This window comes from Diceros bicornis, chromosome 24, assembly GCF_020826845.1.
Source record: "Diceros bicornis minor isolate mBicDic1 chromosome 24, mDicBic1.mat.cur, whole genome shotgun sequence".
Lineage (NCBI taxonomy): Eukaryota > Metazoa > Chordata > Mammalia > Perissodactyla > Rhinocerotidae > Diceros > Diceros bicornis.
The window spans coordinates 5,658,625-5,686,073 of NC_080763.1; the positions used below are offsets into that span (position 1 = coordinate 5,658,625).

The 27,449-nt window shown below is 35.1% G+C and overlaps 1 protein-coding gene across 10 annotated transcripts in view; it reads left to right on the forward strand.

The window, feature by feature from the left end:
* KTN1 (kinectin 1) overlaps positions 1 to 27,449 on the forward strand; it is a 102,746-nt gene that overhangs the window by 52,618 nt on the left and 22,679 nt on the right. For 9 of the 10 annotated variants that reach the window (XM_058566984.1, XM_058566983.1, XM_058566981.1 and 6 more), the window contains 22 exons: positions 2,225 to 2,391; positions 2,817 to 2,885; positions 4,295 to 4,332; positions 5,325 to 5,415; positions 5,794 to 5,862; positions 6,374 to 6,411; positions 6,581 to 6,662; positions 7,469 to 7,537; positions 12,560 to 12,594; positions 13,014 to 13,104; positions 13,812 to 13,880; positions 14,512 to 14,549; positions 15,595 to 15,685; positions 15,837 to 15,905; positions 17,016 to 17,053; positions 17,686 to 17,776; positions 17,856 to 17,924; positions 18,991 to 19,028; positions 21,168 to 21,258; positions 24,042 to 24,107; positions 25,429 to 25,466; positions 26,983 to 27,073. In XM_058566984.1, the coding sequence (XP_058422967.1) occupies positions 2,225 to 2,391; positions 2,817 to 2,885; positions 4,295 to 4,332; positions 5,325 to 5,415; positions 5,794 to 5,862; positions 6,374 to 6,411; positions 6,581 to 6,662; positions 7,469 to 7,537; positions 12,560 to 12,594; positions 13,014 to 13,104; positions 13,812 to 13,880; positions 14,512 to 14,549; positions 15,595 to 15,685; positions 15,837 to 15,905; positions 17,016 to 17,053; positions 17,686 to 17,776; positions 17,856 to 17,924; positions 18,991 to 19,028; positions 21,168 to 21,258; positions 24,042 to 24,107; positions 25,429 to 25,466; positions 26,983 to 27,073 (1,538 nt within the window). The remainder of the gene's footprint in view (positions 1 to 2,224; positions 2,392 to 2,816; positions 2,886 to 4,294; positions 4,333 to 5,324; positions 5,416 to 5,793; positions 5,863 to 6,373; positions 6,412 to 6,580; positions 6,663 to 7,468; positions 7,538 to 12,559; positions 12,595 to 13,013; positions 13,105 to 13,811; positions 13,881 to 14,511; positions 14,550 to 15,594; positions 15,686 to 15,836; positions 15,906 to 17,015; positions 17,054 to 17,685; positions 17,777 to 17,855; positions 17,925 to 18,990; positions 19,029 to 21,167; positions 21,259 to 24,041; positions 24,108 to 25,428; positions 25,467 to 26,982; positions 27,074 to 27,449) is intronic. The other variant, XM_058566986.1, reaches the window with a different exon arrangement.

Genomic DNA, 27,449 nt, shown 5'->3' on the forward strand with positions numbered 1-27,449 from the left:
GATGAGCTAGTAGAATACATTTCCACACCCTAGGAGAGATCATACAGAGTGTTGCTCTTAGACCTTTGGTTTCCTCTGATTTCTTTTACCCCCTCTAGGTATTTCCCTTTGGTTCAATATCTAAATAGACCCAAAATATTTGAAGCCCTTTTTCTTTATATATAAAGTTAAGATACATTAGCTTACTTTTAAAATTAATATTTTATATTTCATCCACAAAGCACACATGAATTTTGCCAAAAGAATTGTAACTATAAACTATATGTAACTGTCCATCAACTGTATAACTATAAACAGTAAAAGCTCACTCTGACCAGAACAGTCACTTTTGCTTTTAGTGTTTTTGTAATATTTCTAAAGAAGCATATTTTTCATACTTACACTGCTGTTTCCTGATAGGCATCTGTTATCTCTCTATTACAGGAAATGAGGGCTGAATACTCCCATACTGTTCCTCCCAGCTCCCCTCATTCTTCTGATGTGGTTTTGCATACTCTTTGATTATATCAATATTCATTGTTTACATCATTATGACTGTGTAACTCAATGCTGAGCCAAGATAAATATTAAAACTGCAATTCTCTTTGTGAACAATGTTCTTTAATTATTGCTTTATGTTTTTAACTTGCTTGATCTTTAGTTTATTGTTTAAAGTTTTACCTATGGTTAAACTCCCCTTAACTCTCTTCCTTCCCCCAGCCTCTCAACCTGTTAGATGCTAGAGAATCTGTTCATTTTTCCTGGGGATATCCTTCTGAAGTCCTCAGTTTTCCTGCTCCAGTACTTGTTGCTTTCTACGTTGTCTCCATAGCTGTCTTCCTGAGATTTTCTTTAGTCTCTCTACCCTGTTTTCCAGATCCTATGTCACTGCCATCTTTTTTGCTTTCCTCCTTCATTTATAGCGTATCTTTTAGTAGCTTCGCAAGAGTGTGCCTTGAAGTACATTTGTTGAGGCTTTGCTTATCTGAAAATGTTTTTATTCTTTCTACCTTCATGCTTGATTGGTAGTTTGACTGCATGGAGAATTCTAGGTTGGAAATAATTTTTCCAACAGAATTTTGAAGGCATTAATTTAGTGTTTTAACTTTTATTGTTGCTGATAAAAAGTATTAGGCTCTTCTGAGTTCTAATCCTGGATATTACCGTATATAAACATATAGTTTAATTTTCAGGAGTTCTTTTTTGAGTTGTGTTCAATTCTATTAGTGTCATATTATAGAAGGAACATCTTTTCTTTTTTAAAAGATTCTATTTATTTATTTTTTCCCCTCAAAGCCCCAGTAGATAGTTGTATGTCATAGCTGCACAACCTTCTAGTTGCTGTATGTGGGATGCGGCCTCAGCATGGCCGGAGAAGCGATGCGTCGGTGCGCACCCGGGGTCTGAACCCGGGCCGCCAGCAGCGGAGCGTGCGCACTCAACCGCTAAGCCATGGGGCCGGCCCGAACATCTTTTCTTAAAACATATATGATACACATGTGCATGCACACACAGACTTGCACATTTTCCTCTTTTTCTGTATATTTGCCTCTCTATGCTTGGTGATGGTGGTCCATACCCCCCCCCCCCCCCCCCGCGCCGTTTTGGACTTCCTCGACTCTGCCAAGTTAGTGATCATCTCTCCATTTTATTTTAATTTCTTGTGATTTGGAGTTACATTTATTTTCTGATTGCATCAAAGATAGTTTATGTTTCTCATTTGCTTTGTTGTTTTGGGGTCATTGCTAAGAAGAAAAGCAGACAGAAAAGTTTTACTTTCTCTTACACCAGGATGTTTGTTAGCCTTCAGCATCTTTCTGTTTTCCAGGTAGGAGAGTAGAGGGAATTTATAAGAAATTCACTAGATAACTTACTAAAGTATCTTTGGGGAAATAAAGAATGTTTCCAAGAAATGATGTCACAGTTTTAAGCATCCATGTATCATTTAGTTAACACATTTGAGTGTGTACTGTGTGCCAAGTCTTCGGCACAGCTCTGGATGTAGAGAAAAGGCAATCTCTGATCTCAGAAAGCACACTCTCTGGGAAAGGAGACAGATTAGTACAGTGTGTCAGGTGCTGTGATAAAGGTAAGCATGGGCTGCTCAGGGGAGCTGTATGTGGGAGGGGAAGCAGAGGAGAGATTCAAGGGGGGTTTTCTGGAGGAGGTAATGCCTCCACTAGAGATGAGTAGCAGCAACCAGGCAAAGGAAGAGTCCTGTGTAAAATGCAGTGTTTTGTTACAGATTTACAGAGCAAATTTGTGGCCAAAGAAAATGAAGTACAGAGTCTGCACAGTAAGCTTACAGATACCTTAGTATCAAAACAACAGTTGGAGCAAAGACTACTGCAGTTAATGGAATCAGAGCAAAAAAGGGTGAACAAAGAGGAGTCTCTGCAGATGCAGGTTCAGGTACCTAATTTCCCCTTTTTTTAAAAAATCAAGATGGGCACTGGTTGGATATGCCTGTAGAAGAGAAAGCATAGTCTATCTTATGCTAATTCTGGGGTGGTGATGAATAATTATACCTTAATCTTTCAGCAGTAGTCACAGTATGGTGCATTGGATATGTGCTTGAAGATGTCCTCACCTACAGTCTCATGCTTCCTGTATTAGATGAGGAACAGCACAACATAGTCCTAATGTCTAGCTTATGGATTAACTATTGGAATAGAATGCCTAGTCAGTGTGGGATAAAAGTATGCCTTTTGGAATCTAAGAATGCCTTTTTAAAGATAAACAGATGTACCTGTAACTCATTTTGTTCATATACATTGCTATATTTGTTAATAGCACACTTTTGTCCCCCTCTTGTTTTTGGTCGCTGTTCATGAAAGGATATTTTGGAGCAGAACGAGGCTTTGAAAGCTCAAATTCAACAATTCCATTCACAGATAGCAGCCCAGGTAATGGTACTTTCTTATTGCTTATCATTATTAATAGCTTCCTAGCCATGTAAAAAATCATCTGAGTGCCTATTGAGTGCCAACCACTGGATTAGTAGTTGGGAGACTAGTCAGTGAATCAACAGTGATGATCCTGAGTGCAAAGCATTCTGAAAAGTATGTACAGTGCTGTGGGAAAACACTAAGAAAGAAATCCAAATCCAACTAATGGGGAGGTGGGTTAGAGAGTTTTTACCATAGGGGTAAAAAATATCCACAATCCTGTCACAAAACAGGAGGAATTGGCCAAGTGGTGTCAAGAAGAGTGGTTTATGTATTAAAGGTATTCACTAAATATTGACTAGCCATAAGGGAAAACAGTATATACTCTCAGGTGATGGCAATATGTGAACCATAGCTCTCAGATTATATATATGCAAAAGGATCATTTTAAAATTTATACTTCCATTTAGTGAATGGGGAAACCTTCAAAGTTTTGCAAGTGGGGTTGACCTGTTATTCCTTGGCAACATTGTTATGTAACATGATAGATAGATATAGATAGATATAAATAGATAACCTTTAGAATATCAATAATACAACATTAAGAAAAAAGAAGAAACTTCCAAGTATTTATTTCTATAATATACATACTGTGAATTTCAATTCTTCAACTTTAAAATTCTTACTTTTTGTAGAAGAAGTATTAGCCTAGAACTCACTTTTCTGTGTAAAAAGTAGTTTTAACATGAAAAACTTATTCTTAAGGTTCAGGCAAGTTCAAACTTCCAAAACTTTGAGATTGCAAATGTTTTTTTCATAATTGCTTTCTTTGTAGAACTATAGTCTAAAATTAATTGAGAAAGAATGATTTAATATAGGAAAGGGTGTTTGTGTGTATGTGTATATATATGTAAATTGTCAACTCAAGTTGAATTGAGATCTTAAGTTATTAGCTGAGAAGTAGCTCTAGAAATTTATCAAGAATTAAATACTTAGAGAATGCTGTAAGTACCTTTTAAAAAGGAGGTGTTACCAAATGACTTAATTGTTAACTTAATTATGAAGTGTACATTTCATTATTGGAAGTTGTTACTAAGGAAAAGAAGCACTGGGATGAAAATGGCCTGTGTGGCTATTTTTCCTGTGTATTTGTTGCTTGTCAGTTACTTGGTTTCCAGGCCTGTCCCTTGTTTTATTTGAAATGTCTTATGATGTGTAATTCCCTAATGTTGGCTGTTGGTGATCAAAATTTGCTTTCAGAATAATAGTTACTATTTATTGAACACTCATCATGAACCAGATACTGCCTTAACAACTTCATATACATTAATTTCTTTTAATTTTTAAAGCTCTGTTGTAATGATTTTTGTACAACTTTTAAACTTTCTCTTAAATGCGTTTATGTTGACCCTGTTTTTCTTTCTTAGACCTCTGCTTCAGTTCTAGCAGAAGAATTACATAAAGTGTAAGCCTGCCTTTCTACACTTCTCTTATAATTGCTTAGTCACCACTAACTGATACTTGTTAGATTGAACACTTAGGATTAACTTTATATTCTAACTTGTCCAGAGAATATTCTCAACCAGATTTGTAGCAACTTTTGCTCTTTTTTCCCCCTTCAGTAAGTTGAGTTCCTAACAATTATACAGTCTGTGTTTTTATGTCTTCATCACAGAAAGAGTTGGGGAAACTTTTTTCATTTGGATTTTGGCAATTATGTGGAAGAGATCATTGTGATTTGAAATTAGTGGAAGGGGCCGGCCCCGTGGCTTGGCGGTTAGGTGCTCACGCTCCGCTACTGGTGGCCTGGGTTCGGATCCCGGGCGCACACCGACACACAGCTTCTCTGGCCATGCTGAGGCCGCGTCCCACATACAGCAACTAGAAGGCTGTGCAACTATGACATACAACTATCTACTGGGGCTTGGGGGGGGGAAGAAAAAGGAGGAGGATTGGCATGGATGTTAGCTCAGGGTTGATCTTCCTCTCAAAAATAAATAAATAAATAAGTAAATAAGTAAATAAGTAAATAAAATGAAATTAGTGGAAAGAAGTTAGTTTTTGTGTCTAATAAGTAGTTGTACCTACTCTGTATGTAACTATATGGTGCTTTGCCCCAAACAAAGTTCTGTTGTTTTTGTGTGCTGTATAATTTGCATAGACATGGGTCACTTGAATTCAGAAGACCTGAAATCTGATTTTGACATTGCCAGGCTTGTGAGCTTAAACAAATTACTTATTTGACCTCAAGTTTTAAAATAGGGGTATATATTTTAAGGAGTTGTAGTAATGCATATGACAGTTACTACTAAACTGAAAGGGGCTATAGAAATGGAAGATTCAGTTACATGAGAAACTACTTAGGTAAAGATGATCATATTCAAGGCTTTTAATCCTTTGGTTTGTGACTTGGCTTCTAAGTGTTCATTGAATGTACAAATGTATTTTTTGTTCAAGGATTGCAGAAAAAGATAAGCAGATAAAACAGACTGAAGATTCTTTAGCAAATGAACATGATCATTTAACAAGTAAAGAGGAGGAACTTAAGGTACAGTAATTTTTATAAATGGCTGCAGTATTTTACAGGCATTGAATTACCTTGATCTTGTAATCAGTGCAAGTGTCTATGAAGAATGGAAAATGCTCTAGAATTCGTTTGAAAAGCGTCTGTCTCTTTTCTAAATTACAAAATCGTCTTTAGCTCTCTAAGAGGAAAATTTCAAAATGGTTGTGTCACATGACATAGTTCACAATAATTTGGGAAATATGCTAAATAATAGGAATTGATGGTTTCTCGTCCTGATTTAAGAAATTATAATTTGAGACATTGTCTTTGAGATCTTTTCTTAGGTAGAAGAGTTGCTTTACAAACTTCAAAGTCAATTATATTAAATGTTCCTAACACTGTTTTTCCTTCTTGTTCTAGGATATGCAGAATATGAATTTCTTATTAAAAGCTGAAGTGCAGAAATTACAGGCCTTGGCAAATGAACAGGTAGATCTTTATTACTTTTGAGCATTTATCTCAGAATTTCAGTTTGTCTATACTTATTTACATTGGTATTGCAAGCCCTAATTTTACTCATGTAGATAGTAAATATAATGGTTACTTGTGTTCGGCTGTATGGTATGTTGTTAAAAGCCTCTTCTATTTGACCATGACTCTCACAACCCACCTAGGTGGTATTATTTTCATGTTGAAATTAATGTTTGATCCACTGAATTGATCACTTTTGAGATGCCAGAGAAATGAGTTGTGCTGATTTGTTTTAGCCTTCTGCCATTTAATCAAAAAAAGATATATCTTTTATTAGGATAAAAGTTGATCAGTGAGAAGTACAAAACATTGGACAGCAAAAAGTATTACAGAAATGTATGCTATTGCTTTAACTTTGTTTACTTCATATATATGAAAATGTAACTTTTTAATATATGTAAAAATAAGTGAAAGAATAATTTTGAGTGCTTCCTGAGAAATGATGATTCTCATCTCATTGCACACACAGGCTGCTGCTGCACGTGAACTGGAGAAGATGCAAAAAAGGTGATTAAAGTATTGCTGTACATAGAGCCATTCATACGTTTATGTTCAAGTATAATTGCAGAAAATATTGCTGCTTGTAACTGATAGTTGTGCTGATAGTTTTAACTGATAGATTTATGTAAACTTTCTGAATATATAAAGTATTTTAATTGATGTTTTTTTCTCATAGTATTCATATTAAGGAAGATAAAATAAGATTGCTTGAAGAGCAGCTACAATGTGGAATTTCAAACAAAATGGAAGAATTTAAGGTGTGTGATTAAGTTTGTCAACTCCGCTATCTGAATAGCCTTGTATAGTTTTTAGTTGAAGTGAATCTAGAAATACTACTTTTTACATGCAATCTCTCTGAAACAATGTTTCTGTAGTTTGAGGGCTTATATAAACAATGAATTTTATCATAGACTTTTTTGCCTAGATTATCTTAACATATCTGTTCTTATAATAGACTTTTGAAATTTGTTTTGCCCTAACTTTTTCTCTACAGTTTTCATTTGGTAGTTTGTGATGGTTTTCTCTACCTCTGTTATTAATGCAGTGCTAGTTTCTGGTCATAGCCAGCCAGCTTGAGTATTATAAAGCATTTTGATTGCCACGGTTCACCTCCGTGTGCAGTAAGATTTGCATTTGTTTCTTTTTTGCTTTTATTTAATAGGAACCCTGTAAGTACTCACTTATGAAAGCAGAGTTTTCCAGAATCCATTGGCACAAACTGCTCAACTCTTTGAAATACACATGAAACAGTTCCAAGCACAGTGTTCACACTGTTTGGGGATAAACCACATGAATGAATTAGGGGGCTCAGTAGAAACTATGGTTTTAGAGATCATTGTACATGTACTTTATACTACTACTGTATTCCTATACTCTGGAAATAAGTTCATTGAGACTAGAAGGTGGAGCCACATGAGATTTGCCTTCTTACATCAATATATAATTCACTTGTCACTTTATGACTACTTAAAACAATAAGATGGGTTTGATTTTTTCAAAAACCTTTCAAATGACTGCTTTGTTACCTTTTCTTAAAACAGTAAATTGATATTCTTTCTTCCAGATTCTAAATGACCAAAACAAAGCATTACAATTAGAAGTTCAGAAGCTACAGACTCTTATTTCTGAACAGGTAACGCTTTTTGTGAATTACAAGGTAGAAATATCCAATGTATAACAAGATTTGGTTCTTCTTAAATAGTAACCAACTCTTTGATTTTGAGCAATTTTGCTTTAGTGTAGATATGTCTTTTAATTGCATTTCTATTCATCCTGTGCTTATCAAGTATCTAAATTAAAGAAAATATAATTTTTCTTCCCTGAGAGGAAGCTAATGCTAACCTGTTTATAAGCACTCCCCCCCCCCCAAAAAAAAGTGTAATAGGATATATAAAAAAGATTTCTTTAAGGCATTTTGATATATTTGGCTCTCAGGATAAAAGTCCTTAGACTTTTGGAACCTTACTTTTTTTCTGTAAGCAGCATGGTTTCTTAAAAAGAGAATGGGTGTGAAACCTACTACCAGCGCTTGAAGGCAGAGTGATGTTGATCAAATTGCTCACCCTTTCTGAGACCTCATTCCAAGTCTTTCACACTGAGATTTTCTTTACATCATCAGCTCGTTAAGTTTACATGGGGAAGTTTATGTATAGTGCTTAGCTCCATGCTTTACGTGCAGCAGGTTTCTTAAACCTTAATTCCTTTCCCTTAGAATTTGTATTTTTTCCATTTCATCTCCACCCCCTACTGCCGTCATTCTTTTTTCTATGTTTATAGCAAGCCGTCAAAACTATAGCAGCCTGAATAAGCATGGCTCCTTAGATGAGAGCCCCAGGCGATGTCCATTCCGCAGCTAAATCCTAAGAGTTGCCTTCATACTCTTCTCTCCTGCACAACTCTTCAAATTCCAGTTTTTAAAAATATTCTAGAAACTCTTGATATTAGAGGACACATTAGAATGAATGGAAGCTTTGCATGTTTCTCTAAAACTCTTAAATTTTTGGAACGTAGTTTTATTAGAAGCTGAAATGTAAGTTACTGCAAGTGATACCACTTCCTTTAGCCAGATGCATGCTTTCTTTTTTATTTTAAAATTCACATTTTTGCAGGTATTGAATTGGTGTAAGTAGATATGCCAAATACTTTGGAAGTATTTTGTTAACATATGTTTACTTGTTGAGAAATAATCCACTTAACGATATTAAGTGCTTTGCATAATCTTTATTACTTTGTATATGCTTTAACCTAGCAAACTAAAGGTAATAGAGGAGAAAATGCTGAACGGGTGATATTTAGTGTGGGGACGTGACTTCATGTCACTATAATCCTAAAATGGTATTGAAGTCTTGTTCTTAAATCTTTTTCTTATTTCTCTCTGTTGTGGTATGTTTTATAAAAGGTATGATATTTCATCAATTGTAAGACTTTTCTCCCCCTCAATTTGTCATCTCTAAAGTCTGGCTGTCTCTTACAGTCTCTGGTTAGGGTTTAGTGGGCAGCATTTTTAATTTTACCAATTGTGAGATACAACATTGATGACTTGAATTAGATAAAATATGATCAATATTTTTTGGTTGTATTAATCCTTACCCAGAAAAACAGAATGTAGTTTTTGTGAGTTGGTTATCAGAGATTCTGGAATACCTATTTTCAACATATAAAGTTTTAAACTTTCTAAAATTAACTTCATGGGAGGTAAAACAAATGCGTAGAAACTTGTGAAACTGTCCTAAAATTCCAGTATTGAAGGTGTAACTCTTACTTAGGTTTAAACAGAAAACCTGAGTCTTTAAAAATCTTTTAACTTTTGTTCTGTACTAAAAATGGTATTCTCCATCATTAGACAAGAGTAAAACCACTAGCCTTAAATTTTTATTTTCCTTAAAGATAACATGATGCCCTAAGAATTGCCATTCTAATATCTTATGTAAAATTCCCTATCACATGTGTGGAGATAATAGAAAAAAAAAATCCTCTAATTCCTACCTTATTGAGTCAGCCTTCTAACTATAAGGTTTCTGTGTACTTTTAGTTATTTTGTTAAAATAACAAATTTTAGCATGAGCTGGATTTTTTTATCAAGACTGGTTTTCTGAAGAACAGTCCACGGAACAAAATTTCATAGCCTCATTTTTTAAATTTATTTAAAAGAATTATTTAATAAGAGGAGAAACTCATTTGGTGCTAATTTAAGATTTACTCTTTGGTAGGTCTTAGAATTTTTTTTCTTGTTCTGAAAGCTCTCTTTTTTTTTTTTAATAGTAGAAAGCATATGACTGTGATGTTATGTTTGTGCTTGTAGTTGTGACTTATCTTTCTCATCTTGGCAGACCAAAGAACCATCTCTCTGGCTTTTTCTCTGGTCATTGTTATTGCTATTGCTAGTGAAAGAAGAGAGAAAGATTAGTATAGTTTTAACTTCTTTCATTTCCGCCTTTCTTTAACCTCTTCCTGCCTGGCAGTCAGTATTCCAAATGGCAGTTGAGAGATGAACAGTTGAGTTATGTAAAGAAATCCAGTCCTTTTGCCCCCTGGATTTTTATCCTGGAGGAAAAGATTGAGCTTACTGAAGCAGAAACCAATCATGGTGCCAAGTTGTTGTTTCTTCAGGTGTAGGAAGCAGAAAGGCCACAGATACCAGGTAAGGTAGCTTTTAAAGGAGGGCAGGCTCCATTTGGAGGTAGCCCTGGGGATAGATGATGTAAATAAGTCAGGTACTAAGATCTCATTTATTCAGAATAAAATAATACTTCCTTAGGGGAAGAGTTCTGAGGTATCCTATTTTTTTTTTTGAACATCTTGACTTTTTAGCAAAGAAGCAGTATGACTTCTTTTTCTTATTCTGGTAGATTTTTAAGATTCCATGATCAAGATTATTATGTAAAAACTACAGAAGTAGGAAGTTTTTTCTCTTTGCCCTGCTGTCTGGTTGCCTTTTATTGTAGAAGAATTCATTATTGTATAAGATGTAGTTTTGAAAATTATCTTGGGAGAAAAAAATTGGATTGGATTAGACTAATAATGTATATAGTAAAGATGTTGGATAGATAGTAAGCTGGGTCAGTTTTGTGCAATTGAGTATTCAGTGAGCAATTGACCAAGAGTACTTGTTAAACTGTAACCTTGTTAAAGGAAATAGAGTTCATTAAATATTTACTAATTTGAGTATATGCTAGGTACTATGCTACATGCTGAGGCTACAGAGATGAATGAGACTTGGTTCCTGCCCTCAAGGATATGGCTTAGTGTGAAGATAGATGTGTAGCACAGAGAAGTGTGATGAATCAAGTTCTTGAACTGTGTGTACAGATTTAGAGGAAGAGATAATTCTATCAGAAGGAGAGTGAAGGTGAAGAGGTGCCACTGAGAGGGCTCAGCTAAACCTGATTTTGAAAAAGGGCCATGAATTTGCCCAACAGCTAAGGGGCAATCCAAGCTGAGGGGATACAGTGTTAAAAGTCATGGCAGTGTGTGGCAAAATTGACATATTCAGAGCATGTTGGCGTATTGCAGAAGTGCAAATTATAAAATGTAAGGAGTAGGGAAAGATTCACCAGAGCCTAATTGTGAAGGGCTTTTACGCTATATTAAGGACCATGAACTTGATCTAGCTTGTGGGGAAACCACTGAAGAGTACTGCAAGAATGAACACGCGTTCTGTCTAGAATTTTAGACAGATCACTCTGGTGACAAATGAGGTGTTTGAATTTGTCGGGGAGAAGTAGGTAGGTCTAAAGGAATACTACAACTAAATGACTAAGATGCAGATAACTTGGACTTAACAGTGTTATCTTTTTTCTTTTATTGACATGTAACATTATAGTAGTTTCAGATGTACAGCATAATGATGCGACATGTTATGTTGTAAAATGATCACCACAATAAGTCCATTGCATACATAGTTACAAATTTTGTGTTGAGTCTTTATCAAAAATAGAGATGGATAAAAGCCATCTTGATGAAAGATTTATAAACATTGCATGATTTATTTTTCAGTTTATAAACCTAATTTAGTATACTTTTGACAGCTCTTATCTCCTTTCTGATGGTAGGAAAATTTTTTCCCAATGGGAAATTTTTCCTGTACTCCTCACAAAATCATTCTTATGGACTAGAGGCAGGGAGAAGAATTAGGATATTGTGATATTGGAGATGAGTGGAGTTGAGGACCTAACTTAAGGCATTGAAGAAAAGGGGATTCACTTTAGAAATATGTAAGAAGTGGAATCTTAGGGCTTGGGTTTGGCAATGGTAAAATTAATAGTATTTGTGAAAAATAGTTGTAATAAAATTGTAAAAAATTAAGAAACTAGCAAAATTAGGAGAGAGCAGGTAGGGTATGAGATGAGTGGAAGAGAATGTTCAAAGAAAAAGACCTCAAAGCTGTTTTTTCAGGCTGCTTAGCTGTCTGAAGGCTTGGGAATTCTGACGGGTAAGCCCCGCTTTTGGACACACAATAAATGATAACACTGGGGACTTTTGTGTATGTGGGGGGCCGGTTGAAGGGAAGGATCAAAGACATGGGTCAGCTTACATGTCATATTTTAATGCCTTACAAGGAGAATGTGTTCATGTGTTGCTTCTGCAATTTACAATCAGTTTCAAAATATTCCATATATATTGGTCTGGGTGGTGGTTACATAATATCTTCATGCTAAAAATTCAGTAAGTTGTACACAGGGTTTATGCACTTGCCTATATAAATGTTATACCTTAGTTTTAAAAGTTAAAAAAAAATCGATTTATAAAAAGAAAGAACAAAGCATGTTTCCTGGTCTGTAAGGCTTTAGAGCCTTGGATTTTTTATATTTGAAGAATTGAATTAATGTAAAGGAAGTAAGGCAAATTCTCCTCTTTTCCTTAAGATTGTCTTTTATAGCAATTAAAAAATTATTCATAAGGTAATAATTCATTTTGCCAGCCCATCTTATACTTCATCTTTTTCTGTCTTTTGTGTAGCTGCTTCTCTTCTGTCTTGTGTTTTCTGAATTAAGGGATTCTTTAATTATTAGCAGTCTTCAGATATGGATCATCTTCCTAAATGTCGGATCTAATTAAAACTGAACAATTTTCATAGAATTCTATTTCTAAACTAGTTTCATCTCGTGCAAACTTGGTAAAATTAAACTTTATTTTTTGGTGATTTTTATTTTAGCCTAATAAAGATGTTGTGGAACAAATGGAAAAATGGTAAGAGTTTAAAATTTTCTTTTTATATTTTAATGACCCATTTCTACCAAATTTGAGATAATAGAATTATTGACTATATTAATCTAGATTCTGAAAATTCTCTTTGTACTTCATAGTGGAAGAGAGTGGTATACTATTGATTGATTTGGTTTGCGGTTACAGTAGGTTTGTGGGTATCGTGTGGCACTGATTTATTTGTTTAGGCTAGCATGTAAGCGTGTGTTAATTTAGCGCATTTTACTTATTGGTAAAAAGGAAGGTACCCTTAGACCATGATCAAAAATCCTCAGAAACTTTTCTAGAATGAAAAGTTTATAAGGAATGATGGATGCAGGAGTTGATCCATGTAAAATATTTAGGAGTGATATCATGTACCTTGAAGTATAGTTCATACATATGTTTTACATTTACAATTTCAGCATTCAAGAAAAAGATGAGAAGTTGAAGACTGTGGAAGAATTACTTGAAACTGGACTTATTCAGGTGGCCACTAAGGAGGAGGAACTGAATGTAAAGCATTTTGTAGATTTATTTTCTTTGTGGTTATTCAGTGAACATGAAGGGGTTTCACTGTAATTTGTGTAAGATTTTTCCCATAGCTTTTAAACTTTAATGTTAGTTACCTACGTTTTATGAAGTTATATAACTTTTTTCATTATAGTTAAGATTTTATTAGAAATACAAAAATACATAGTTGATTGTAGCCTTCACTGCCTTAATGAATTAGATACTGTTGTTATGGTTTGTAATACCTGCTTCCTCACTTCCACCCCTGCCCGGATTATAGCCAAATGGTAACTAGCAGACTTTGTAAATTCGTGAAATAGTATTGGAGGCCAGAGAAAGGAGAGACTGCAGTTCTCTTTTATGATGATCTTTAGCCTTAACTAACTTGATTAGGATAGGAGTTGGTGGAAGAAATAAGTTAAAAGATGTCTTTGAGCTTAGGGAGAGAAGTGACATGACCAGTGGTATACTATGTGGTTTTGATGTTGTGGAAACATAAATAGAGATACTTGTGGAAATAATTGAATTAAAAATCCATTTGGCTAGCTCTAAAAGTTATAAAATTATAGACGTGGGGAACAAGTGAGATTTCTGAATCTTCCAGAGTGGAAAGGAAGCAGCTAAAAGAAAAATGAGAAGCTAGTGTATTCTGAAGCTAGCTGTTTTTTCAGAAAATAAAAGTATATTGTGCTTATATGTCTTTGGAAAAGGCAATAAGAACAGAAAATTCATCTCTCACGAAAGAAGTTCAAGACTTAAAGGCTAAGCAGAATGATCAGGTAATGTATTTAGTAGATCCTGCAATTGTTCTCTTCTAAACAATGGACAAACCTGTTACATTCAAACATAGCAAGTCTGTCGTTTGTCTGTTCCTCCCTTCTGCAACGTGAAATTTGTCAATTATAGTTTTAATCTGTGAATGATTATTGACTTGACTATCAGTAATAGAGGCTGCAATTGACTGAATGCTGACCATATGCCAGCTACTGGGTAGAGTACTGTAGATAGGATGTCGTTGCTTCTTACTACAGTGATGAAAGGTTTTGAGTATACAAATAGAAAGTAAGACTCTAAATAATAGTAAAAGGCTGCCTGAAATTAGGCAGTTTCCTAGTTGTATTTTTTCTTTATCTGGTTAGAATTATTAATTCAATAATTTTAACATCTATCTATTGATTTTTTTTTTTTGGCTTGCATTTACCATAAGTAGCTTTAAAGCTGCTTACTTTCAAAGTGCTTTTTTATTTTCATAATTATGACATTAAAAAAACTAGGAAGAATTAATTTCTGAGTTTACTTTTCCCATTTGGATTTTGGTGTAGTGGAAAATTTAAGGATAACATATGTTTCTATTTCTGATTGATTTATGTTTTGAGCAAATTACTAAGTAGGATACGTTCCTATTTCCAGGTTTCTTTTGCATCTCTGGTTGAAGAACTTAAGAAAGTGTAAGTGATGACGTTATTAAAATAGTCTTTCTCTTTTGGTCCATTTTCTTAGTGCTCTTAAATCTTGTTTTATTGTGTGATTGAGGCAGCTGATGTATGTTAGTTTAACCTTCACTCTAGGATTTTTCATTGATGGAATAAAGGAACTTGGCTGTGCTTTCCCAGTGCAATGTGATTGTTAAATAATCTATTTCTGTAATTGATTCCGTTTATTTTTCTTATGGCATCAAATTGTTAATTTTCTGTTTCTGCAGTAGGAACTATTGAAGGACAGGTTAGGTTGGCTAGAGAGATCAGTTCCTTGCCTGTATCCTCTTCTTGAGGTGTCTGAAAGTTTGATGCCGTAATTGTGTATAAGTTCTGCCACAGCTGTCAGAGCCCTAGAAGCCAATATTGTTGAGAGGAACTCGATTCTCCCTAGTGTCCTTCAGGGTACAAATCTTATATTCCCCATATACTTTTACGGACCCACCTCAGGGTTGTCAGGGCAGAGAGAGAATCCCTCTCTGCCCTTTACCTTAAGGTTCTTTTTTTTTTTTGTGAGGAAGATCAGCCCTGAGCTAACATCCATGCCAATCCTCCTCCTTTTTTTCCGTTTTTCTCCCCAAGGCCCCAGTAGATAGTTGTATGTCATAGTTGCACATCCTTCTAGTTGCTGTATGTGGGACACCGCCTCAGCATGGCTGGAGAAGCGGTGTGTCGGTGTGCGCCCGGGATCCGAACCTGGGCCACCAGTAGCGGAGTGTGCGCACTTAACCGCTAAGCCACAGGGCCGGCCGCCTCCCTGTGTACTTTTGAAGCATGTCACCAGCTGCTTCTTGTGTGCATAGGCTTCAGCCATCTGGTAGTTACTGATTAATTCTCATTTAGGAAGAGCTTTAAGTTTTTTTCCCTTTCTGTCTGCAAGATATGATATATTGGTATTTTACCAAATGAGAAGAGTTGATTTGGTGAGCCTATTCATGATTTGGTGCTATTTTTATATCTTAGTTGGTGGGTCTTGATGATTTCTGTTCAAGTTTAATACTGCATTTCTTTATCTAAGGATCCATGAAAAAGATGGAAAGATCAAGTCTGTGGAAGAGCTTCTGGAAGCTGAACTTCTCAAAGTTGCAAATAAGGAGAAAACTATTCAGGTATTGGGAGAGAGAAAACTGTGTGTTTTGTTTTTTTTGTTTACCAGCTTTAGTGAATATCATTTAATTTCATGTGTTTGTCTGTACATTGCATTTTATGTCAATTTCTGTGTTTCCATTGTCCAATCTTGTCTGTTTTGTCATTGTCAAGGATTTGAAACAGGAAATAGAGGCTCTAAAAGAAGAAATAGGAAATATCCAGCTTGAAAAGGCTCAACAGGTAAAAATCCCAGAGCCATAGCATGACAGATTTGTTAGTGTATGTGTATTTATGAGCTGTTTGGTTTTTTTCTTGTTACTCAGAAAAAAACTTTTAGTAGTGTGCTGTAAGTATATTGGGTTATGTGATTTTTATTTTTTTGCCTGATTTGAGAAAGTGTTCTTGATATTTTAATCAATGTATCTTTTAACTGTTAAAGATTCTTTTCTAGAAAGTTTCCTGTATTAAGTTTTTATTTTAGTTTGCCGACTTAAAAAAAACAAAACACTTTGGTAGATCTTTTGTTAACCTTTTTTTTTTTTTTAAACTGCATGGACCAAAATGTTTTGTTATAGAGTATATATTGCTCAACCTTTTCCTGTAGAACAAAGTGAGAATTTCATTGGGGGATTTCAGAGGTAGTTGTGGCTGCTGGAAATAGATGGGTTTTGGTGAATTTAATCTGATAAGGTGTAATTGAAAAAACGGTGAGATTGCATGGAGGACGTGACTCATTCGTCCAGCAAATTCGTTCAGCAGTATACATAGAGTTCCTCGTACTTGTCACAGTGTTGCGTTAGTGGTTGGAGATAATGTGTGGAAGGAGACAGGGTGTGATGAGAAGATCAGACTCTTCTAATATAGACTGAGAGTTCAGGAGTCTCCTCTTAAGGAACTGACATCTGAGCCACAAACTGAAGGGACTATGAGAAGACAATGGGGGATAAAAGGTACTATTGAACTGTGTATGATAAGAAAAGGCAATTAAAGAAGGACAATGTAGAGTAGTTGGCCTTGAAGACTGGAAAGGAAAAGAGCTCTGATGTGGTAGGGAGGTATGTGGACAGTTAATATTTGAATTCTCACAATTTTAAAAGGATCACGTTATTTAGACTTACTATTCATAACTATATTCCTTGCCACTCCCCTCCTCTTATCTTTTTAATTTCTTACTGTCATTAGAGTCAAGAGAAGGTGAAATCAAAACACATCTCATTTTGGCATGAATAATTCAACTGGGATCTTTGTAATTTGAAGTGTACACATTTGAAAGTTTATCATAAAGCTTAATAAGGTAAATTGAAAGGATTATGAATTGCTTTTTTTCCTGCTTTTTTCTTTGTATTTCAGTTATCTGTCACTTCTCAAGTTCAAGAGCTTCAGAACTTGTAAGTACCGTTTCTCTCATTTACTTTTAATATCTCTTTTCCACAAGTTAAGTACAATATAATGAAAATCATAGTTTCTTTTTATGTGGTTTCAAGTAATATTTTAGAGAAAATCAAATTATGTCACAAAAAGGCCAAGGGTTTTTAAGGTTTTCATTAGGATTTAACTATAGTTTTTTTTATGGGAAGGGGGATAGAATGGAAGTTTTATTTTTCGTGATTTATAATCTGAATATGAACTTAAACTGAGATGTTGCTCTTTGCCCATTTTAATGGCCACTGTGAAACTGACTATATATTTCATACCCAAACCAGTTGTGATAAGCTGTCTGAATTTGCTGGTATTGCCTTAAACAGGGTGATATGGCATGAGAGGAGAGTTCCTTTAATTTATTCAATATCTGGATCTTCAGTGATAGATGGAACTGTTTTCTTTACTCATCCTATACTTCTTAATTTTTATATCTCCAAAATCTTGTATGCCTTTATACTTAAAATATTTATATTTTAGTTTGTTTTAATCAGTTTGGGCTGTGAGTACCACCTAAAATACACTTTTCCAGCTTTCAGTGTTTGTGCTTTGAATGGTCATGTAACATTGTCATTGATAGTTCTTATTAACTTATTGTCAGATTAAAAGGAAAGGAGGAACAGATGAATGCCATGAAGACTGTTTTAGAAGAGAAGGAGAAAGACTTAACCAGTAGAGGGAAATGGTTACAGGTGAGAAGTTAAAAACAAAAGTAAACACCTGTTTTGTACTTGAATATCAGTTTAATTCACACCTATATATTTTTTTCAGGATCTTCAAGAAGAAAATGAATCTTTAAAAGCTCATGTTCAGGAGGTAGCACAATATAACTGGAAAGAGGTATAGTATAAACAGTACCAGTATAATTACATAAAAAAGGGGAAATCTTTATTTGACCAGAAAGTAAAGAAGTCAATATGTTCTTTGAGTTACTTTTCTATAAAAATTATTATTGTACCAGGGCCGGCCCGGTGGCGCAAGCGGTTAAGTGCGCGTGCTCTGCTGCGGCGGCCCGGGGTTCGCTGGTTCGGATCCCGGGCGTGCACCGACGCACTGCTTGGCAAGCCAGCACTGCTTGGCAAGCCATGCTGTGGCGGCGTCCCATATAAAGTGGAGGAAGATGGGCACAGATGTTAGCCCAGGGCCGTCTTCCTCAGCAAAAAAAGAGGAGGATTGGCGGATGTTAGCACAGGGCTGATCTCCTCACAAAAAAGAAAAAAAAAAACTGTTCTCGGGGCCGGCCCGGTGGCGCAAGCGGTTAAGTGCGCGCGCTCCGCTGCGGTGGCCTGGGGTTCGCTGGTTCGGATCCCAGGCGCGCACCGACGCACTGCTTGGTAAGCCATGCTGTGGCGGCGTCCCATATAAAGTGGAGGAAGATGGGCACCCATGTTAGCCCAGGGCCGTCTTCCTCAGCAAAAAAAAAACAGGAGGATTGGCGGATGTTAGCTCAGGGCTGATCTCCTCACACACACAAAAAAATAATGAAATAAAATCTTTCGAAGTACACCCATCGTGGTTGACTTTAAAAAAAAAAAAAAAAAATTATTATTGTACCATATTTTGTTGTTGTTGTTGATAGAATAAGTTAACTTTTATCCCTGTCAGGTCTATTACTGTCTGATTTGTCAGCCTAAGCTGAAAAGCATTTCCTATCTTTACTTTTTCAGATGGACTCTTAAGCTCATCCTGTGTCTGTGTTTAATTGGTATATTGATCTGTAATCCTCTAAGAAATGGATATTAAAAATTAAGTTAAAGAAAATTCTGTCTTTCTTTTATAAATGGCCCAATCTTAAATTTACCATATATAATTATGTTTTTATTTTATTGGTGAGTAATTCTCTGTATATACGTTGTAGTTCCTGATCATTTGGTGTTAAAATTAAAACTGTGAATCTGTGTTTTAGGCATGTTCTGCATCACGATTTGAAGAACTGGAGACTGTGTAAGTTTTTAGCTAGCATTTTAAAGAGGAACTTATTATTTTCCAGAATGTGCTTGAATATTATGATGAGTTTCTTCTAAATTAACTTTCTTGTTAAGTAGGAATTATACAGAGACAAATAAGCTAAGTCTCTGTTTAGTGTAATAAAACAGAGGCCCTTTAAGTGCTTTCAGTTACTTGGAGACTTTATGCTTTCTAAACTCTTCCAACCCATTTTCTGAAATATTCTTTCTGCTAATATAAACTGGTTTTATTTATTTATTTTTTAAAGTATGCAATTATTGTAAAGAGGTTAAATTTATTTCAAAATTAAATCCTTTTAGTATTTGAAAGAATAACATCTCTGAATTAACCAGAAGATAATCTTAGCTGTAATCTTGATGATGAATATTGAATCTTTCTGTAAAAGCAATTTGCTTATTGGGGAAAATAGTGAATGTTGTCATATCAGTTATGCTATGCTGAATAGTAAAAATACTGAATCTGATCATCTGATCCTACCCATAGGAGATATCAGTCTTTGTAGATGTTCATTCTAGAGCAATTTTTTATCCTATAAAGTCTTTTCTCTTAAGCTATATCATTCTACAGTGGTGAGAACAGTATGTGGACTTCATCTCTTTGGCTCCTGTAGAATTACTTCTAAGAGATTTTGCTTTGATGTGATGCCATCAGTCTTTATTGATGTTTAAGAAGTGGCCCTTTGAAACTGTGTTTTTAAAAGTAAGATATTGAGGATATTTATTAGGTCATTGTCTTTATGAAGACAAAAGTGATGTCTCTGTTCTTGGCACTAAGATTGCTCATTTGTACTACTAATTGTTTATCTTGTGGACATTGTGTAACTTCAAGGTCCTTTTGTCTCATTTGCTAATAGAAAGCTTAAAGACACGTTTGTGGCCTATCTGTAGTAATTATATAGATCATTAAAGTATGTGATTTAGATTTATTTCTACCTCATATTCTTCTTTTTTTAATTAATAGAATTTTTTGGTTGGGGAGCAGTTTTAGGTTTACAGGAAAAATTGAGAGAATAGTAGAGTTCCTATGTACCCCCTTCTCCCATTTCCATTATTACATCTTGCATTAGTATGGTACGTTTGTTACCACTGATGAACCAATATCAATATATTGTTATTAACTAAAGTCCATAGTTTCCATTAGGGCTCACTCTTTGTGTTGTACATTTTATGGGTTTTGATGAATGGATAATGACATATATCCATTATTACAGTATCATAAAAGTTAGTTTCACTGTCCTAAAAATCTCCTGTGTTCCACCTTTTCATCCCTCCCTCCAACCGCCCCCTCCCCCAAATCCCTGACAACCACTGATCTTTTTACTGTCTCCATAATTTTGCCTTTTCCAGAATGTTGTATAGTTGGAATTATATAGTATGTAGCCTTTTCAGATTGGCTTTTTTCACTTAGCAAAATGTATTTAAGGTTTGCTGTTCTTTTTTCATTTTTTAATCCCACTCTTCACGTATGCTCTTTTGTTATTTTTCATGTAGACCTATAAACATCTTGAAATTCTTTCTAGATTAAGGTGGGATAAAAACAGTATTCAACTCAGCAAATATTTGAGATCCTCTTATATGCCCTCTGGCACTGGGAATACTGAAATGGCTAAAATGGGTTCCTGCCCTGAGGAAATGGATAGTTAAACAGATCATTTTAATAGTGCTAAGTGTTATGCTAGAGGTCTGTTGCTTAGGATGACAAGGGCAATTGGGATTCACTTGGACTAGATATAGTAAGACTTACATCTATGTTAGGTAAGGGAGAACCAGATTAAATTATAGGTAGCATCTATTCAGCACAAAGGGTTGGGCATATTGTAAGTTCCAGTGTCAATTAATACGGCTTTTATTTTAGATTTTCCTCCTAGATAAAGCCATACTTGCTTAAGAAATGTTAAGTATGAAATAAACGGTAGCAGTCTTGGGATGTAATTGATTTTGAGTTGAATGATTCTGGAAGTACTGTCTTTTAAAACAAATTTATAAGTTGGTGTAATTTGGGGAGAAAGAGCTGATAGGCATTGTTTCTGCTATCTTTGTTTCCTTAGGGATATTGCAGTCTGGTTGTCCTTTTTTATGTATATAACTAAACATATGGTCTTTGTAAAAATTCTAGGTTGAAAGAAAAGGAAAATGAAATGAAGAGAGTAGAAACTATGCTAAAAGAGAGGGAGAGTGATCTTTCTAGCAAAACAAAGTTGTTACAGGTGAATATGATTACTTAAAATTATTGTGTGAATTATTGTTTTTGCATGTTTTAAAACAATTTTAACTACTACAAAAAAAAAAATAGAATCCAGATTGACTCTCTCTCCCACCCATATACTGGGTCTCATTCTTCAGAGAGAACTGCTGTCAAGTGTTTGTATATCTTTTGAGAAATTGCCCATGCATAAAATGTGTGTGTGTATACGTAATCTTTTTTTTGAGGGAGATTGGCCCTGAGCTAACATCTGCCAATCTTTCTCTTTTTCTTTTTTCTCCCCGAAGCCCCAGTACATAGTTGTATTATCCTAGTTGTAGGTCCTCCTAGTTCTTCTGTGTGGGACGCCGCCTCAGCCTGGCTTGATGAGTTGTGAGTAGGTCCGTGCCCAGAATCCGAACCAGCGAACCCTGTGCTGCCGAAGCAGAATGCGCAAACTTAACTGCTGCATGACTGGGCAGGCCCCTTAATTGTTTTTTCAAACATACTGTATTTAACCATACACACTTCTGTATTTTGCTCTCCCCCCTGGACCAATTAATAATGTTTTTGAGATCTTTCCACATAAGCACGTTTCTATCTTTAATTTTTTTAAATTTTTTCTGAGGAAGATTTGCCCTGAGCTAACATCTCTGCCAGTCTTCCTCTATTTTGTATGTGGGTCGCTGCCACAGCATGGCTGCAGACGAGCAGTGTAGGTCTGCGCCCAGGATCTGAACCTGGGCTGATGAAGCAGAGCGTGCTGAACTTAACCACTAGGCCATGGGGCCAGCCTCTGTCTTTAACTTTTAAAATAGCTTCATGGTATTCTGTTGTATGGTTGTATCATCATTTACATAACCAATCCTAGTTTATGGATACCTAGATTATTTAGAGTTGTATTTCCTGTTACAGCAATTCTACAGTGAATATCCTTGCACACATATTTTCATAGTTTTGCTGATATATCTGTATTTAAGATTCCTAGAAGTGAAATTTTGGGTCAAAGGTTCATGCAAACTTTTTTCCCCTCTTTTGAAAGAGATAAAATAGAAAATCAGTATCTCCTAACTTTCCGGTAGTTAATATTGAAAGTACTTAGAGAACGTTGATTTGAAGTGGTAGCAAATTTTAGAGGCCTATGCTGTTTCAGACTACTCTTGGTCACATTTTGTGCTCCAGGGCTTGGTTCTGTCACATCCCCTCTCCCTCCTATGTACATTCATTTTTAATTTTGTTCAGTAATGCTAAATTGCCCTCCAAAATTGTCTTTACCAATTTACATTCTTGCCAACAGGGGACCATTTCCTTTTCATCCTCTTTAACACTGACACAGATGAAACATTTGATATTATGCTTGAAAGATGGTTGGATTGTTTTAATTTGCATTTGATTGTATATAAATTGGATTTCATCTGTGAATGAATTAGCCTTTAATTTTTCCCACATTTGTTCCTCTGGGTTGAGTTTTTCTTACTAATTTATAAGGTTGGTCCTCTTTACGTAATAAGGGAAATGAGCCTTTTGTCATATGTGAGGTGATTCCTTTTCTTAAGTTTTTCTTTTGACTTTGTGTTTTTTCCCCTCTTTTGGAAGTTTAAAACTTTTATGTACTCACATATAAGTAATTTTGGAGTTTAAGTCTTGAAAGATACCTCCTACTTTGTGATCATGAAAATATTTTCACATTTTCTTCTAATGTTTATAATTTATTTTTTTGTTTAGATGTTTAATTCATATGTTATTTATTTGAGTAAGTTATGAGAATAACATTTCAACCTTTAAAAAAAGAAGGCTATGGGGCTGGCCCTGTGGCGTAGTGGTTAAGTGTGCGCCCTCTGATGCTGGTAGCCCAGGTTCAGATCCTGGGCACGCACCAATGCACTGCTTGTCAGGCCATGCTGTGGTGGCGTCCCATATAAAGTGGAGGAAGATGGGCACAGATGTTAGCCTAGGGCCAATCTTCCTCAGCAAAAAGAGGAGGATTGGCGTGGTTGTTAGCTCAGGGCTGATCTTCCTCACAAAAAAAAAAGAAAAAAGAAAAAAAAGGAAGGCTAGCCATATTATTAAATAATCCATTATCACTTCACTGCAGTGGTTCTGCCCACCAGGGGACATCTTGCAGTATCTGGAGACATTTTTGGTTGTCACAGCTGGTGGAGGGGTGCTACTGCCTCTAGTGGATGGAGGCTATGGGTACTGCTAAACATCCTGCAGTATGTGGGATAGCCACCCACAACAGAGAAATATCCAGCCAAAAATACCACTAGAACTTACCCTACTCATTTCAAATGTCACTCTATACTAAATTCTTATAGCTATCTGGGTCTGTTTCTGGATCCTATTTTCTTTCATCGAGATGTACCCACTCCCAGGCTGGTCTGAATAATTTAATGATTTTAATTTTGTAATGTGTTTTAATGTAGGGTTTATTACACTGCCTACCCCCCTTTTTTGTGAGGAGGACTGGCCCTGAGCTAATGTCTGTTGCCAATCTTCCTCTTTCTTTGCTTGAGGAATATTAGCTCTGAGCTAACATCTGTGCCAGTCTTCCTCTATTTTGTATGTGGGTTGCTGCCTCAGCGTGGCTGATGAGTGGTATGGGTCTGCAGCCGGGATCCGAACCCGTGAACCCTGGCTGCCAAAGCAGAGCACTCCGAACTTAACCACTACATCATGGAGCCGGCCCCTCCACCCTTTTAAAATTATTATATTTTAGAATTTTCCTGGCTTGTGTGATATGTTGCACAAGTTTATATGGAAAATAAACTCTGTCCAGGTATTCATGTTTAATTTTTGTTTAAATAGGAGATAGAAGATGAAAACAAGTTGTTTAAATCTCAAATTGAGCAACTTCAACAAAACTACCAACAGGTGGGTACTAGTAGATGGCTTGCCTTTTGTTTATGTGGTAGATAACCTGTGACTGTCTGTAAGTATTCTTACCATTTTGCCTTTTCACTGAGAATAAAGTAGATGTTGTTTTATTTATAAATGTGTATCAAATTTCCAGAAAACAAAGCAATTTGTTATGCCATTTCCAAGATAAAATAATCTATAATTTATAAAGTGTACACAAATAATATCAGTGTCTGTATTCCAGCTCTATGTGTCTTTTTTCTATGTTTTCAGATCCCCTAGAATGATTTTCTTCGCAAGTCAATTAAAATCCTTTAGGGGCTGGCCCCATGGCCAAGTGGTTAAAAGTTCTGCGTGCTCTGCTTTGGCAGCCTGGGTTTGTGGATTATTTGAATCCCGGGCGCAGGCCTGCTCCACTTATCAGCCATGCTGTGGAGGCATCCCACATACAAAATAGAGGAAGACTGGCACAGGTGTTAGCTCAGGGCTAATCTTCCTCAAGCAAAAAAAAAATAAAAGGAAGATTGCCAACAGATGTTAGCTCAGGGTGACTCTTCCTCATATAGAAAAATCCTATAGAGGTCAGTTTAAACATATCTGTATATCCTACCTGCCCTTTCCCCAAACAAAACATCAGTAATTGAAGAGAAACTAAGAAATGTGAGTAGTTTACCATTATTTAAAATACTTTTTAAAGTATAATTCTGCTTGGTAAATATAAAATAAAAATGTGTTTTTTTAAAAAATGTTACCAAAATATTCTTTAAATTAGTTTATTTTATGAATGTATATGGATAAACTAGGAAGTATTTTGAGAGGCAAGAGAATAGGAGTCCTTGTCGACAAGAAGCTTTACTAGTTTAGTTTGGGAAATTGTAGTCATCAAGGAATAAAGACCATATGTAAAGGGCTGTGTACCTTTACATATGTAAAATTCGCTTTTTGTTGTATGCAAGTTAACCAACTTTTCCTAGTTTTTCTTTTGACTGCATTTATGATATTTTTTTGACTTTTGAAAGCTTAATGTAGTCAGATTGAATTATACAGTATGAAAATTTAAGGTATTAATTCAGTGCTTTGCACATAGTAGGAAATTGATAAATACTTGCTAAATGAAGAGTTTGAGTATGTAGTGACAATGAAGATTTTGATTTAGCACTCAGTATATTTTATAAATTTATATGTTTTTATTAGAATTACTTGGTGACAGGCATATAGAATATATGGTCTTTTTTACCTTTGGTGTTATCTTAATTTATATCTGAGAAGAGTTTTAATTTTTTGAAGTCTCGTGGAAAACTTTATTTTGAAATAACATTTAACTCATTTTTAATAGGCATCTTCTTTTCCCCCTCATGAAGAACTATTAAAAATGTAAGTAATAATTTGGATTCACAGTTTGGGAAGTGGTTAACAGTTTTTATGTGTTAAACAGCTCTCAGAGAAGCAATTTAATGTAACTGCAAATGGTCAACCTAATTTTTACAGTTCTTGTTAGATTTCTTGAACTTCCCGTCAGTAGAGGTTAGCTGTGCCTTTGATTGAGCTAATGTACCTTTTCGTGGTATTTCATGGTATTTGGATTTCTTTGAATATTTTGTTGAGGGAAATTTTGATTTTTCAGGCCTTCAGAAAACATCTAATCAAATTAAACTATACGTTGAAGGCTTTACTGATTTACCTTAAATTTTCTCAATTATCCTTTTTGTGTTGTGGAATTGAATGATGCAAATTTTGGTTTAGCATCTGCATTTTTAAAAAATGTCATAATCTTTATGGTTGCTCTCTTTTAAGGAGACTTTTTTTTTACTGACACATTTTTATTATATTGTTGGCCTGTTTATTTTTCTCTAAGAGGCTGCCTTTAAGGTCATTTCAGATAAGTGGGTATGTTTCAAGATGTTAACTGTCAACTATGTTAAGTATATTAGGTGATGCAAGTAATCTAAATGTTCTTCCATCTTGTTTATAGAGTTGGTGGTTTACTAGTTCAGAATTATTTACTGTTAAATTGAGTCTTGAGTTGGACTATGTAACAAGGGTCAAGAAACTTTTTCTATAAATGGCCTGATAGTGAATATTTTAGGCTTTGTGGGCACATAGGTCTCTGTTTCATACTTTTTTTTTTAATGTTTTGTTTTAACAATCTTTTAGAAGCATAAAATCAGCTCTGGGCTCGAGGGCCGTACGAAAACTGACTGTGGGTCTGGCCCAGAGCCCTAGTTTGCCAACTCCTTATCTAGAGCCTGATTCTTAGGGGAGAGCTGTTTGTAATTTAACTTTCTACCTAAGCCACTCTCAACTATAACAGAATCGAATTGTGAATCTTTGCCGCCATTGCTTTCTGCATTTCTGGGAAATAACTAGCTCATTAGACAGAACCAGAAGAACATGCATCCTGAGACTGTTACGAAAATCATAAGAGGACACCCACCTCATATTAATATCATACTATTGTTTTGGGTTAGCCACTTGAAGAGAGTCATAACTGATTTCATTACCTTCTGGAAAAAAAATAATACATTTAAGGGAGTGCTTTTACATCAGTTTTCACTCTTCTGAAAATAGCTACTTTACTGCCTCAGACAAAAATAGAAATAACTACAACTACCGCGGTTCATGTATTCATGAACTGTTTCTTACAGGAAGATTTATCTTTAGCTCAAATGTCAGCATGTCATATTGTGAAAATTTATTTAAAAAGTCATTTCTGAAAATAAGAATTCATAGCTAGGCTTTCTGTGGTAATAGTAGCTAAGCTTAAAGAGTTTGCCTATTAAGTTAATGCATTTTTCAAAGCATCATCTACTTGCTGTTTTTATTTTGTTATAACATATTATATTTACTGTTTACCTAAAATATTGCTGTATGTATTCATGTTCTGATTTAGAATTTCAGAAAGAGAGAAAGAAATAACTCGTCTCCAGAAAGAGTTAGATTCTTTGATGGATGCTGTTGAACACCAGAGGAAGAAAAACAATGTAAGCAAGTCTTTATCAGAATAAAGCTTTTCTTTTTATTACTTCACTGAAGTATCATGGTTCAGAATTTTTTTTTAATCTGCTTTTGCTTTAGATTTCTTCTTAATCTTTGTAAGAAAATACTATTTTGTGTGTAGCTTTTGGGGGAGGTTTATTGGGGTAATCATTTTATTGGAGAGCAGATTTTTTTAATGAATGAAAGGACCAATTTGTACACTTCTAAGTATTATTTTAAATATTGAAGCTATAATTATTACAGCTTCAGATTTCTTTACTAAAATACAATTGACTTTCTGTTGAACTTTTATTTGAAAAAATTATTCTTTCAGCTCAGTATTTTAAAATCAAAGGTATTTCCTCTTATTTTGATTGCGTT